The sequence below is a fragment of the Petromyzon marinus genome, chromosome 19, assembly GCF_048934315.1.
Source record: "Petromyzon marinus isolate PM22_M1 ecotype Great Lakes invasive population chromosome 19, UKy_Petmar_22M1.pri1.0, whole genome shotgun sequence".
NCBI lineage: Eukaryota > Metazoa > Chordata > Hyperoartia > Petromyzontiformes > Petromyzontidae > Petromyzon > Petromyzon marinus.
In genome coordinates this window covers 9,005,106-9,020,587 of record NC_133685.1, presented here as the reverse complement: position 1 = coordinate 9,020,587, position 15,482 = coordinate 9,005,106, and the positions used below count along the sequence as shown (strand labels likewise).

Genomic DNA, 15,482 nt, shown 5'->3' with positions numbered 1-15,482 from the left:
AGGTCGGTTATAAAATATGTTGCAGTTCAACAAAAAGGGAAGCATTGTGAAATTTATAAATAATAAATGTACGTTTGCATGTAAAATATTGGATGCTATATAAAACAAAATAAAGAAACATGTTTTATTTTCACTTCCATTGAGTGTCGATGCTGGCGAGGCTAACGCCTTTCACCTCGCGGAGGATTGCTCCGCCAAACACAATCCGTTCCCTGGTTTAGTTTGCATGTGCGAGTTCGCGTTATAAGTCGATGTAAAAAAATCTCGTGGAAGCTGCTGGTTCGTAAGTCCGATGTTCGTAAATCAAGGACTGCCAATCTCGATGTACAGGAATCGATTTGGAATTATTTGCGTGTTCAGTGTCTCGATTATTGAATCGCTAACTGTGCCTGGAATCATCCCTGTTTGCGCGTACTTGATCGATTCTGAATCTGGGGTGGAGACATCCATCGATACCACGTTCGCTTCGCGTGACGAGCCGATTCGGAATCGCCCAATACTGTACAGCAAAGACGTAACGTCGAGCGCATATCCGACGCCTCTGCGCCAATGGGAATGGAGCGCGTAGGGGGCCACGTGAGGCGCGCGGACCAATCCGCCGACGCGAGTGGCCAGGGCGAACTGTAATCTTCTCGGGTTAAGTAAACCCAGGCTCCGTCCCGCGAAGACGTTCACATTGCACAGAGTTTAGTGTCGCCGCAGTTAACAGCCATGCTGTGGTTCGATGGAGCCATTCCCGCCGCAATAGCGGAGGCCAAGAAGAAGAAGTTCATATTCGTCGTGTTTATTTGCGGTGAGCGCACTTCCTGACGCGCCTTTCCGAAGTGGTAGTGGTGGTGGGTTGGGAGGAGGCCCGAAGCCTTACGGGGTTTCCTGAATGCGGCCACCCCCCCCCCCCGTCTCGCGGCTCGAGGGGGGTCCCTGTGTTGTGGTCTCAATTGTGTACCAGTATACACGCGCAGCAATATGTTGTCAATCCGTTGCTGGTCGAAGGGGGGCCCTGCCCGTGCCTGCGCGGGGTCGCGTTTCGGGTTCTTATCTAACGACAAATTCGCGCTCGTCCGTGCGTGTTCACTGATCTGGGCTGACAAACGCAGCACCGCACGACAAAAGTGCACGGCCGCTGGTCAACCCAACCAAAGATTTGTTGTGTAGAGAGTTTTTGTTTTAGGCTGGCTTCAATTCTGATTTTCTGACGAGAGCTGGGCGCGTTCCCGGTAATTTGGCCCTAGGCCCACATCACGCAATCATCGTGATGTTGTACAGTGTTCTTGGTTCTTTCGGTAAAGTCACCACGTAGAAGGGAAACAATAAAATAATAAAAGTATAAAACAATAAAATTATCACGACGTTTCGACTGCCAACACGAGCAATCATCAGGTTTTCACACCTGATGATGATATTATTGTGTTGTTGCCCTTCTACGTGGTGACTTTACCGAAAGAACCAAGAATATGAATCCCTGCAGTCACGGAAGCTTTAAATCAAAATGTTGTACGGTGTTTGATCCGGTGTTTTATAAGAGCAGTGAACGAGCTTTTATTTAAGAAGTATCCATAACGCTGTTTCAACAAAAGGTGAGCTGGACACTTGGTCTATTCGCATTTGCCAGTCATTTGCATACTTGTACTTTGACGTCTCACGAACGTCACGTTTATTCCATAAGTACTTCATTACGTTTTACATTTAACTTAACTGTCCAGTATTTACATGTGTGAAATGTATAGCTTAATGTTTGTACGTACATTACAGTACAGTATTCACAATATCTGGAACTTTTGAAAAAAACTAATTACACGCTTTCTATTAACTCTGTTGTATCCTCAAATCTTGCAACTCAATTTTAACCCACTTCCCAATGTGGTATCGACTGCAAACTTGGTATACTTATGTCATACTGATGACAATGCTATATTCTTTAATTTAAAATAATAAATATATCTTTAAACATTTTTTATATGTTATGTTTCGGCTTGGGTCTTATTGTCCACGCACAACTCACGTTGGCTGTAATTGGCCACGGCCCCCTTACGTTGTGGCAAGCTTCGGGCCCACTTCCTGGAGATGTGGAGTTCTTACATAACTAGAATGGTACATTTTATTAAAGCGTGTTTAACATTTTTTTTTAAATATTACTTATTTGTATGATGTTTCCCTGCAAATATTTAGCACCCTGTATTCACACCGCAAGTCTTACTAAATACCGTATGTGTGTAATAGTCTATATGTAATTGCACACGCCGATTCGTCTTATATGTGACTTACAGAGTTTGTGATTTACTCCTGCATTATAACAATGTATTACTGTAAATTTGAAGTTTTCGTGACTGCAGGGACCCATTTGGTTCTTTCGGTAAAGTCATGTAGGTATAAAATAAATTAAATCACGACGTTTCGATTGCAATCGATTAAATCACGACGTTTCGATTGCAATCGAAACGTCGTGATTTAATTTATTAATTGCAATCGAAACGTGATTTAATTTATTTGCAATCGAAACGTGATTTCAGTTATTTTATACCTACGTGACTTTACCGAAAGAACCAAAGAGTATGGATTCCTGCAGTCACGAAAGCTTCAAATCAATCCTGTAAATTGTCTCGTATATGTAGTCAACTAAGGGGCCGTCCATAAATGACGTCACGCAACTTGGGGGGGGTCAGACATTTGTGACGATGTATGACGAGGGGGGGAGGGGGGGTTTGAGAAATGTGACGTCACATCAAAATTCACAACTTTAAATAAACTTAATTAAATAGAATTGTTATAACAACACTAATTTTGATTAATTTTCATTATTAACTATTTGATTTAAATTTGCTTAGGTCACCTTTTATTTATTCCATGAAGGAGCATTTTGCTTCTCCATGGGATAATGGTGAAGCATGAATTTTTTTACATTTTTGAATGATTGTTATTAAACATTTAGATTCTAATGATTCTACCAGGGCTTTTCATTCTGTGGAATTAATATGTGATTGTTATAATTGTACTCTCCATTTTTTTTCGTCCTACTACAAAGTTTCAATTTTTTTATAGTTATAATTACTTTTAATATTTTATAATTATTAGAGAATTTAAATATAATATTCTGAACATATGCGGTTTTAGTTAGACGTTGAATATTTTCAAGTGAATTTCATGCTAAATTTCAGCTCTCCAACGCCTCCTTATTAATACGTGTTTTCCCCTCCAACATCATTTTTGTGACGCTGTGTGACGAGGGGGGAGGGGGGGTAAAAAAATCGGCCAAAAGCGCGTGACGTCATTTATGGACGGCCCCTAATCTTTTTTTTTCTCTTTAATGGTTAATCCAAATAAAATCTTAAATGGTGACCTCTGCCAGAGACAGGAGGAGCTAGCTGGGTGACGAAAAAGTGAAAGCACTTACCTGCTACCACTGAGAAACCTAGGTTTGAATCATTAAAACCGAGTTCAGAAGTGTAGTGAGTTCATGATCTCAGCCTGGTTACCAGTGGCTGCTCACAAAAAAAAATAACACCTTATTTCGATAATTGTGGTGATTGGGCATTCATTTATGTGGCACCTGGATTGTGGAACTCTGGCTCGGTTGGGATATAAAATATTTCTCTTTAAGCAGAAGGCTTCCTCTTTCTTAGCCACTACTTACCCCCCAACACCCATCGTCATTGATGTAAAGTGCCTTGATATATATTTTTTAAGTCACCATATAAGCTGTAAGTATTACTGAAATCTTAGCTCTGAGAATTTAAAACATTGGTTTTTACCGTTATGCGGCAAACATTCTTCTCAAATCAGGTGAAAAACTGCTGCCCCCTACGTTATGGAACAGAGGTCACTTAACTGCCTCACATGTAGTTCTGTGGTAGTATCTGCTTCCGTGAGCTTTTCTCTAACGAAGTTTGTAACTACGATACCCTTCAGGAAATCCACAGTGATTTGTCGTCTCGCAACATTCGGAATAAAATGGGCAACGTTGCTTTACAAATTTTAATAAGAGAAAAAAAGGCCCACATCACAAAAGCACTGTCCGCTTGCTCATTTGAGGTGGGTGGCATTTTGACGTTTGTGATTTGTTACGATGGTGTGTGTATGTTAACAATACATTGATGCCTATGCAGTTCAATATATGAACGTGATTGCTGTACACGTCATTGTCATAGGCTTTCCACGTGTTTGCCTAGACAGTACAGTGAGTAAACTATCGGATGGCACTAGCATTATCTTACGACTATTGGAATGTTGTGAAATTCAGTTAAAATCTCTGTTGGTGGTCGACTTAACTAATACGAAATATGAGCAATGAGGCTTTGCTCATCTGTTGGTTATACATTGTCAACTTTAAAATCAATATTCATTCGACGGACATAAGTCTGAAGAGGACAACCAATGTTGACTTTCTGCTAAGTTGTACTCCTTTTGTTCAAAGGAATTTTGAGCTGAGTTACAAATGATCGAGATTTTAACTTTTTGTTGAAAGAGTCGAGCACTCTAACCACGGTGCCTTCCAGAGCGATGGAGTCAATTCTTGAGAGATGCGATTATCATCTGGCAATAGCTGCTGATATATCAGAATGGACAGTGCATAGCCTTGATATAATACATGAATGGTTATTTCAATTAGGCCTGAGGAAGTAAATGCCAAACCACATGTACTGTATTAAGCATGTTTACTTTATCATATATCTCCTTGTTTAGCAGGTGATCACTGAGTGTACAGCGCTTTTATATAATATAACATAGAGCAGAGGCCAACTAAGCTAACACTAAAGTCACTGAAAGCTCTTGCTACAATTACAGGTGCCAGCTACCCAATTCCAATGAAACTTGATGTATCATTCTGATTGGGATGCCACCATAATTTTACCTTCATGTGCAAACACCATGGTCTGGAACCCAGTGTTCTGAAACTTATATTTAACAGTACAAAGTGGCCCAGTGTCGCTAACAATCGCATGATCTTACGTTATTTTAATCACTTTCTCGTGCTAACTTAAGCACCTCTAACCTGTATTCCTGATTTTAAATGTTGGGCATTTCATGTACATTTATATTAGGATATAAGGCCCCAGATTATTACCTTCCACTGAACATGTGTGATATAATGTACATACAATTACCCTACACCATCTCATCGATTATCTGGTGTCTTCGAGGGGCGCCAGATTTTCAGAAATGTCGGATAATCACAAATAATGATTTAAAATAGTTTATCTTTGCACATTCTTGTATGGCTTAATGTTTTTCTGTGTTGTATATTTTTTAATCCGTTTACCATCTGAAATTAGGATAAATAAATATACAAATGGACAATCAATATCCTACTTAAAAAAAATGATTTCCGTACTTACCACTCAGATCTCGAAGACTCTGCATGGGGTGATGTATATACGTGCAGTATTTCCATTGTTTAAGTTGTATGCAGTGTATAATGTACTGTATATATTTGACACTGAAATCAACTAGTTACTTTTTTTCGTCATGCCCATGGTGCCCCCCGATCGCCAGACTGGTTACAAACTTTGGAGCGTTTTTCGGTTTCTTTGGTTCGGCCCGGGGCCGCCGGATAATGTTGGTAGCCAGATAATCGCGCTGGATAATCGATGATCAACTACACTATAACTACACTATAGCACACAATACACAGAAAGAGAAAGTTATTACATTTGTCCTTACTGCACAGATGTTATGAGTAAACGCCTGTTAATACCAGATGAATTAACTATGATGTGCCCATCACCATTCATATCTTTGTCTTCCAAGTTAAGACTAATTTACCACAGACTAAGCAGTGAAATTGTTTAATGCTAAATTCACCAATGGGAAGCGTAGGATAGGTTGAGATGGCAGTTGTCACCAGCTTGCATGGCTAAATCATAAGCCTATGTTACTTGGATGGGAAAAACTCCGTATCCAAATGAATTTAAACATCAGCTACTACAGGCCACAGAATATTAAGTGTAAGCGTCCCTGCATTGTACACGAATTATTAATGTGTTCTCAGTTCAGCTATATATAACTAGCACATGCCATTGGTAGCACAAACACCATGCAGCTGTTGTCTGCGAATGTGTAATTGAAATTTTTACATGCAATTATTACTGTTAGCATTTTTACTCATTTATGTCTCCTTTTACAATTGTGCATTTGGGCAACATGGTGATTATATAGCTCTGGTATAAATTGTATAACTTCCACAATATCTGTCTTATCTGGCTATGTCAGAAAAAGGGTACAAATAAAATACCGTTTATATCGTAATTTAAGTTTTACTACTGATAAGTTAAATCGATGTTAATGTAAATTGGTGGTGTTTTTTTGTAATGTGGAATTTTGTTTAAATTAACGACCGGTGCAGTTCGAGCTTGCATAGAGATGCATTTTACTGGAAGGAACCTCCTGGTTACACCAGCCCACAGGGGATTATTGTGTCCGTGCGTCCGTCGTGCATCCAAAAATGGGAGGGGTGGAGAGGGGAGGGTCGGGAGGGAGGGGAGGGTGGGGAGAGGCTGGGTGGGGAGGGTCGGGCTGGTTGGGGAGGGGGGGTGGGTGGGGAGGGGCTGGGTTTGGAGGGAGGGGCTGGGTGGGGAGGGGAGGGGTGGGGCTGGGTGGGGAGGGGGGCTGGTCACCCCGTGGTGCCCTTATAAAACTCAACGTTTAACCTACTCACACCGGCTTGGGCCCGCCCTCACAGTCGGGCATATTGTGCGGAATACACCACGTGGTGCCGCCGTTGACCCTGGCCATTGACCGAGCAACCCAACGTTCCTACCAGCTCCCTCCGCAGGAGAATGTGTAAGAGATAGAGCTGACGCTGTGAAAGAATATTTGTTAAAGAATAAAGATGTCATGATTTAAGAATGTCGGCTACAAAAATATTTAAGAAATGCAGTGTTGTTATAGAACGGAGATGTAGTCCGGTGAGTAAGGATGTGAACACAGTTAATGAATCAGAATTTGTGTTTATACTGGAGAAATGCGATGAGCTATGAAGTTTTTCACAGATGTCCAGTAGGGGTAGGTGAGCACAGTTGATGAACACAGTTCATTCCAGGTTATTCATGGGTGGATATCTTTGTTGTGGATTCATCGTTGAAAAAAAAATACATGCATGCTGGTTTAATCGCTGCTCCTCATCCGTCAATAGTCAGTGACTCAGCACCCACGTGGCCACAACCACCTTGGTAAGTCGATGATAATTTATGCAGCAATAAAACAGAAAACATTTATATTTCCACCCCCATTTCACGTAGGTAAGCCATGCCATACATATTGTCATCGCCTGATTTACTTATATTTTCTTTGTTTTTGTTTGATCGAGGCCCACCCTTCCTTTATTTTCTTAGATAATTGAGAGTTGACTAAATGTATTGAAGCAAGGAGAGTTGTAGACAAGAGAAAGATGTGAACGTGCTCAAAAAGAGCATACAATCACACCACCCCCCCCCCCCCAAACACAAACACCCAAGAGATGTCACAACCACACCAGTACACTCAGTAAAGTGATAGTTGTATTGTTGCACGCAGATGTGTGACGTAATTGAAATAAAAGGCCTCATTTTATATGTACAGTGAGGGAAAAAAGTGTTTGATCCCCTGCTGATTTTGTACGTTTGCCCACTGACAAAAGAAATGACCAGTCTATAATTTTAATGGTAGGTTTATTTGAACAGTGAGAGACAGAATAACAACAAAATTCAGAAAAACGCATGTCAAAAATGTTATAAATTGATTTGCATTTTTATGAGGGACCTAAGTATTTGACCCCCTCTCAATCAGAAATATTTCTGGCTCCCAGGTGTCTTTTATACAGGTAACGAGCTGAGAATAGGAGCACACTCTTAAAGGGAGTGCTCCTAATTTCAGCTTGTTACCTGTATAAAAGACACCTGTCCACGAGCAATCAATCAGATTCCAAACTCTCCACCATGGCCAAGACCAAAGAGCTCTCCAAGGATGTCAGGGACAAGATTGTAGACCTACACAAGGCTGGTATGGGCTACAAGACCATTGCCAAGCAGCTTGGTGAGAAGGTGACAACAGTTGGTGCGATTATTCGCAAATGGAAGAAACACAATAACTGTCAATTTCCCTCGGCCTGGGGCTCCATGCAAGATCTCACCTCGTGGAGTTGCAATGATCATGAGAACAGTGAGGAATCAGCCCAGAACTACACGGGAGGATCTTGTCAATGATCTCAAGGCAGCTGGGACCGTAGTCACCAAGAAAAAATTGGTAACACACTACGCCATGAAGGACTGAAATCCTGCAGCGCCCGCAAGGTCCCCCTGCTCAAGAAAGCACATATACATGCCCGTCTGAAGTTTGCCAATGAACATCTGAATGATTCAGAGGACAACTGGATGAAAGTGTTATGGTCAGATGAGACCAAAATGGAGCTCTTTGGTATCAACTCAACTCGCCGTGTTTGGAGGAGGAATGCTGTCTATGACCCCAAGAACACCATCCCCACCGTCAAACATGGAGGTGGAAACATGCTTTGGGGGTGTTTTTCTGCTAAGGGGACAGGACAACTTCACCGCATCAAAGGGACGATGGACGGGGCCATATGCCGTCAAATCTTGGGTGAGAACCTTCCCTCAGCCAGGGCATTGAAAATGGGTCGTGAATGGGTATTCCAGCATGACAATGACCCAAAACACGGCCAAGGTAACAAAGGAGTGGCTCAAGAAGAAGCACATTAAGGTCCTGGAGTGGCCTAGCCAGTCTCCAGACCTTAATCCCATAGAAAATCTGTGGAGGGAGCTGAAGGTTCGAGTTGCCCAACGACAGCCTCGAAACCGTAATGACTTGGAGAAGATCTGCAAAGAGGAGTGGGACAAAATCCCTCTTGAGATGTGTGCAAACCTGGTGGCCAACTACAAGAAACGTCTGACTTCTGTGATTGCCACCAAGTACTAAGTTGTGTTTTGCAGAGGGGTCAAATACTTATTTCCCTCATTAAAATGCAAATCAATTTATAACATTTTTGAAATGCGTTTTCTGGATTTTGTTGTTATTCTGTCTCTCACTGTTCAAATAAACCTAACATTAAAGTTATAGACTGATCATTTCTTTGTCAGTGGGCAAACGTACAAGCTCAGCAGGGGATCAAATACTTTTTTTCCCTTACTGTATCCGGCTTATATTATTTTAGTCGTTTCTGTTTGGGCACAGCCTTATCGTAAAACAAACCTTTGTATTTCAGCATGAGCTTAATACAAACCTGTGTTCAGTGCACTCCAATTATCATCCGTAGATCGCTATGCAAGTGATTGGAGAGCGTTAATAAACAGCACATGTATAGGGTTTTGTGTATTGTCCTACTCGAGAACAATTGGGTCTGCTTCTAGTCATGAGAAAGTGATGGTAATTAAACATTCCCATCGGACAATACAGACGCTTTTCCATAGGACGTAATGCTAAACTCTTTAAATATATTGTTGACTCACAACCTCTTTGTAGTGATGCCCGAATTAAAACAATGGAATGGTATGTATATAGTGATGACCTCGTATCTAGTTGGATGGCAAAATCTCACCACAAAGAGGAGCTGAGTAGGTGATTTACATCTTACGACTGGGAGATGTCATTTAAAAAAAATGGGGAAAATTTAAGTGCAATAAGATCAAAGTCTGTACTAACCAAGTCTCTTGCTGCAGCTTATCAGCCTCAAGATAAACTAAACATTTTATTAGTGCAGTATATCAGAGATCAAGGAGGAAAGGTGAGGTATAGGGATGTATCCAAATTCTCATGTTTTTATATGATGTTTGCAGGTGTGTTATGACTCAGTAATAATTGAAAAGGATACCCATATTTTATTATTGGTCAGTGTTTCATGTGTAATTCATATTTTTTTAAGTCTTGCTTCAGCAGTTGTTTAATGCTTGTATGAGTTGTAGTGTCAAGCGAGTTCATGCCTGAGCACTCTTCATCAAGAGTGTTTTATGAGAAATGTGGAGGCGCTTTGGTGTACTGATTAGCACAGTGCGCGATGAACCCAGTGACCTGAATTTGATTCCCAGCCATCGCTTACGTCAGTAGCGAGTGACATGTGAACCTGATCTGACCTCCCCCCCCTTTGTCAAGCCGCACTGACGAGTGTGGTGAAGTATGGGCAAACAACTCCCATGACGAACGCAACACAGGTTTTCATCAAGTAGTAAATTGATAAAGGGCTGTAAATGATTTAATTACAATTTGTATATGAAATTACTGGTGTATCAGTGTATTTGGTCAGAAAGCCACTTGCTATCCTGTAATCAACGAGCTGCCTCGTATCCCTGAGGTTTGCAAGTGCCACACACAAGAGGCACTCAACCCAACTTTATAAGGGTACTACAATGAACATTATTTCACTATATCTGACCGAAAATAAAAGACTGTTCTGATTTTCGATAATGATGATGATCCACACAGGTGATGATGAGGAATCTGTGGCGATGAGTGCGAGCTGGGAGGACCCAGAAGTTACTGAGGCAGCTGCCCAGGCATGTGTGGCCATAAAGCTGCAAGCTGCCAGGTGAGAACCGGCCCCTTTGTGTTTGTTTTTCAGGTGAGTTGGAAATGTGATGGCATTAAAAAGCCAAGTGACTTGGATGTTCAGAATATGATATGGCAGGAAATAATTGAAAAACGTAGTCATTGAAGTGATACTGAAAGGTCATCAGCCAATGGGAAGCTTTAAATCCAGTTGGTGAGGCATACTAAGAACGAACCTTTAACGTTTGGTTTTTACCATCCAATTGTGTCTGGTAGAAGGAATCAAAGGCGAGGTATGGTGACATCAACGGCAATGCCGTGATGACCTGTTACAAATATACTTTGCGGAATATCTAGTTTATTTGAGGATACTAGGGGAATGGCAGGCAACAAACGCTAGAAGATAATTAAACTCCTATAAAATCACATGAGAAACGCATAATACTTACTCTTTGGTTCTTTCGGTGACTTTACCGAAAGAACCAAAGAGTATGGATTCCTGCAGTCACGAAAGCTTCAAATCAAGCATAATACTTAACCATTCAGGTGACGCTGTGGTTGGAACGCTTGACTTGCATTCGGAAGGTTGTGCGCTTAAATCTCGGGTGAGCCACTGCCTCAGCCCATCATCACTCCGGTGTAATAAAATAATTTCCACTTTGTGAGAAATTAACATGAAAAACATGTTTGATATTTTCTGAAAGAATGCTGTCCATCTAATATTTTCACTTTGTGTCTTTACAGTGAACCCTGCATGCAGTTTTCACAGATTTGTATCCTTTCTGGAACATTTTCCGCTCTGCACAAATCATTTTTTATCTCATGGCCTATTCACACAATAATTGTTATGGCAAATACGTAAACCAAATATTGAGTTTTGGTGTTTTAATTGTAATTATATAAATACGTGTTTTTTACCACAAAAATTTAACTCTTTACGTGTTATCTGACGGGCCTTTGAAGGCAACGTGAAAAGTATCAGCAAGTTTGACTGTCATGTTAATGTAAATTAATTCACATTAATATTGTCGCGCAAACCCATTTAAAAGAATATTATTTGTCTACCTATCAGTGGATTTTGCAAGCTAAGGGGAATCACCTTGTTACACAAATATTCTCTGTTGTACAAAATATTGAGGACTACTGTGGAACATCATCTGTCATCCTAAAAAATATACAGGCCCATTCCATAGTAATGTGGAATGCCTACCACTAACTCAGAGGCACCGTTGGAAGCCAACACTGCCTAATTTGTCTTCTTGGTTCTTTGGGTAAAGTCACGTAGAAGGGAAACAATAAAATAATAAAAATATAAAACAATAAAAGTATCACGACGTTTCGACTGCAACACAGGCAATCATCATCAGGTGTGAAAACCACAGCAAGAAAATTTTGAAAATTTGAATTTTTTCTTGCTGTGGTTTTCATACCTGATGATGATTGCTTGTGTTGCAGTAGAAACGTCGTGAGAATTGTATTGTTTATTATTTTTATTATTTTATTGTTTCCCTTCTACATGACTTTACCGAAAGAATCAAGAATATGAATCCCTGCATTCACGAAAGCCTTAAATCTAAATTTAATTGTTTGTCACTTCGAATTTTAGCCCAATTCCGCACACAGATAATGTGTACCCGCCATTGTGTATTAAAACGCTTGTCACAGTTATGGGCTGGAAGGTGTAACTTATGAATTAATCACAGTGGGTTTGAAATGAATGTGAAAATTTACCCCCCCCCCCCTTACACTCGTAATTAGTTCTTACTCTTGCAAATGATTTCACAGGATCTTTCATATTTGTTTCCACGCTAATTCCTCGAATACATTTGCAACGTGTTGCTGAGGTAGCATGCATTTATAAAATGGCAGGTAACCTGAGGCACCACTGAAACACATTGTAAGAGCAGTTACTAAACACTCCTATCTCTGTTCTCCATGCTGCCTAGTGGCTGTGTAATTTATCATTGCTTATTGTAAAGCCAGGCATTGTCATGGTAAACGATTGGTGTTTATTTAGGGTTACTATGCTTTGTTGGCTTGTTCCACTCACAGTGGAAAGGTTGCGAGCTCAAATCCTGCTCAACATAATTTATTTTGGGTCAATAAAATGGGCACCATTTTGTCGGATATCGCACTATGGAGAGGCTTTTCTCCCACCATAGCAATGGTAAAATTTCTTGACTGGTTTACAACTGGTTTACAACTGGTTTACAACTGTCAACATAGTTGAGCTATGCCCCACAGTTGTTTGAGTAGGGGACACCGTTTGACTGGACAATTACTTTTACATTTCAATTTTAAAAATAACACATTCTAAAACCAATAGTTCCTTTATCTAAGGTTAACTTTGGAATTGAAATAATACGAGATCAATAGCCGATTTGGCAAGGACAATTTAAAGTCATATTTTAGTTGGTTTGAGTTTGAGTCCAAGCACCAAAGATCGAAGTTCCTTGTTATTCTGAACACACCGTATCCAGACCCTTTATCAGGCGTGCCATCCAGCTACTTCATCGGGGAGAGCGGCGTGCCGCTGGAGGTGATCAGGGGAAGCCTCTCCGCCCAGGAGCTGCTTGCCAAGATTGCCCATGTCAAGCAGGTGAGTGGGATCGTGTCCATGGCGGCAATGCGCGATGTCCCATGGTCTAGCTGGGAAGTGCTGTTGTTAAAGCACTTCATGCATTAGTCCACCACCAACTAGTTGGCGGTGGACTATGCCCATGATTTGCCAAGGATTGAGAAAATCAAGCAACTTTGTGTGAAGTAACAACGGTCATTCTCAGGAATGATCAATAGCATGGAAATATAGAATTGGCATCACTGGATTAAGGGCTGCAATTGGACATTGAGCTATGCCCCATTGGTCAATGTGAGCCAGCAGACTCTGATTTTCTGGCACACACGCTTGGAAAACACAAATCGCCACATTTCAGTTAAGTTCCAAAATGCCGAGTAATGGATTTTCAGATGGGATTACTTCAGAATGGACTCTTCAGCCACACCACCACCTTCTCATGTTCGAATCTCTTGACTTGAGCTCTATCTTCCACGAAACATGTGTTGCCAATGCTCCCGTGTCTTCCCCTCCCAGATGCACATAGAGAAGGGTGCCGTTGAGGGTGCGCCTGCCGTGGCGTCCGCCAGTGCACCACAACCCTCCAGTAAGTCTAGCCCATCAGGTCCTCACGCCCTTGCACCATTGATGCCACACCACCACACCTCGCCATTGAGTCCCTTCTTCCTGCCAGATCCCATGACTGTCGTGTAGTCAATACCTGGCCCTCGTAGATCTGTATTATCGCCAATATTTGGCTTCGTCTTTAACTGATCTCCGGTGCCCACTCCATTGTCTGCTTTGGTAACCAGCTGTTTCTCCGTCCTGCGCATATACCAAACCTATGACAACGATTCTGTTGCTGATTGTTGTTCAAATGCTTTAGTGCCATATTTTACTCACTTAAAATATGCTTAACCTTTACTTCCATGCAATTGCTGCATAAAGAACTTGAATAATAATTAGGATTGGGACATTCTCACCTGGCAGTTTGGGACCTTTATGACGACCCACGCTTTTGGCAAAAGCTTGTGTAACTTTTGGGTCCTCCCAGCTCGCGCTTATCTCCACAGATTGCACTGACCTGCTGCTCACCACATGGCCTCAAAACCTATAACTACCTGCTGTGCATGGTAGTCGCCCATCTAAGCTCTGTATAAGCTGCACCCTGCTTAGCTTCCGAGATCTAGTGAGATCGGGCACATTCCCGGTGACTTGTAGGAAGTTGAAATCAAGTGTCTTTGGTCAAAACTTCCCTTAAATAGTAACATTGCCTGCACTTGCTCAGGGTTGCCAGTAGAGATGAGCATCGTCCAACCCCCATGAAAGTTCAGACATCGTTTATTTTGTCAGAGCAATTTTGGGATGATTTCAAAGCAGGTGAGGCAATCGTTCCAAGTTAACCACGTCATTAGTGAATGTCCTGTGCATATACTCCACCTCGCTATTGTAGTTCGAAATCTCCACCCTTATTTCAAGAATATAAACACTAGATGAGTGCTGCGCCATGCTCATTTGATTGTAAAACTACGACTATGCCGTATGTATGCATTTTATGTATGTATGCGCACCACGTGTACATATGGTATAGTTATGGTGACAACTAATATTGGTTCATGATTGAACCACAGCATCGACGCACGTGCTGGATGGCAGCAGCGATGGAGGCGCGCAGGAGCTGATGGAGGAACATGGGTTGCCGCTGTCGGAGGAGGAGAAGGCAGCGCGAGTGGAGAGGTGAGGGGAGCCCTGGGTCCTTGGCGTTTATTCACAGCACGAAGGCATTGTTACCCCAGGCGTCACTTAAGCTGCTTGTGCGCTTATCTCCTTCCAGGATTGAGTGAATGAGTGACACTTTCTGGGAAGTCAACGAGTGCTAGTTGGATGACGAGTCGTGCTGCCATTCTCCAAATGTGGAATTGCCACCACTCGCTAAAGTCTGCCCAAGGAGATGAGCACTGCTCAACGTTTGAATATTAAAAGTGTATTCATGTGTTTGTCTCAGTATGCATAATGCAAGCAGCATTCTTGAAAATACCATATGTACCATTTTACAGAATAACGCATGCAACCCGTTGCAAAATTATACATGCATAAGCAAAGTGCGGTTATCTGGATCTTGATCATATATAACATCACTCTTTCTGTTCTGGCTGCCGAAAACCAATTTTTCTCAGCGCTCACTGCGCTTGTGACCCTCATCCATACATTTAGCATTATCTGCTTGGATGCACCACGTGTGTGTGATCCTTGGTTTCCTCTGTCTATGCGGTGTTTGTTTCTGTTAGGTTATTCATATATATATTTTTTGTTATCTCAAGATAAAGTCAAATGGCTCAACTTTTCGGCAATAACACTGCCAACCACAGTGTGCTTTGGCTCTGTTTAATATGGGTTCTAACCTAAGGCGAATTAGCGGGTGTTTGGCTCTGCAACAGAAGTCTTGTGCGACACCGTTTTT

The 15,482-nt window shown here is 41.6% G+C and overlaps 1 protein-coding gene across 2 annotated transcripts in view; it reads left to right on the top strand.

Moving 5' to 3' along the window:
* The first annotated feature begins 496 nt into the window (after positions 1-496).
* UBXN4 (UBX domain protein 4) overlaps positions 497-15,482 on the top strand; it is a 38,017-nt gene continuing 23,031 nt past the window's right edge. Inside the window, exons 1-6 of one of the 2 annotated variants that reach the window (XM_032957138.2) lie at positions 497-793; positions 10,405-10,507; positions 11,212-11,240; positions 12,948-13,066; positions 13,559-13,628; positions 14,653-14,758. In XM_032957138.2, the coding sequence (XP_032813029.2) occupies positions 712-793; positions 10,405-10,507; positions 11,212-11,240; positions 12,948-13,066; positions 13,559-13,628; positions 14,653-14,758 (509 nt within the window). In that variant the 5' untranslated portion in view covers positions 497-711. The remainder of the gene's footprint in view (positions 794-10,404; positions 10,508-11,211; positions 11,241-12,947; positions 13,067-13,558; positions 13,629-14,652; positions 14,759-15,482) is intronic. The other variant, XM_032957140.2, reaches the window with a different exon arrangement.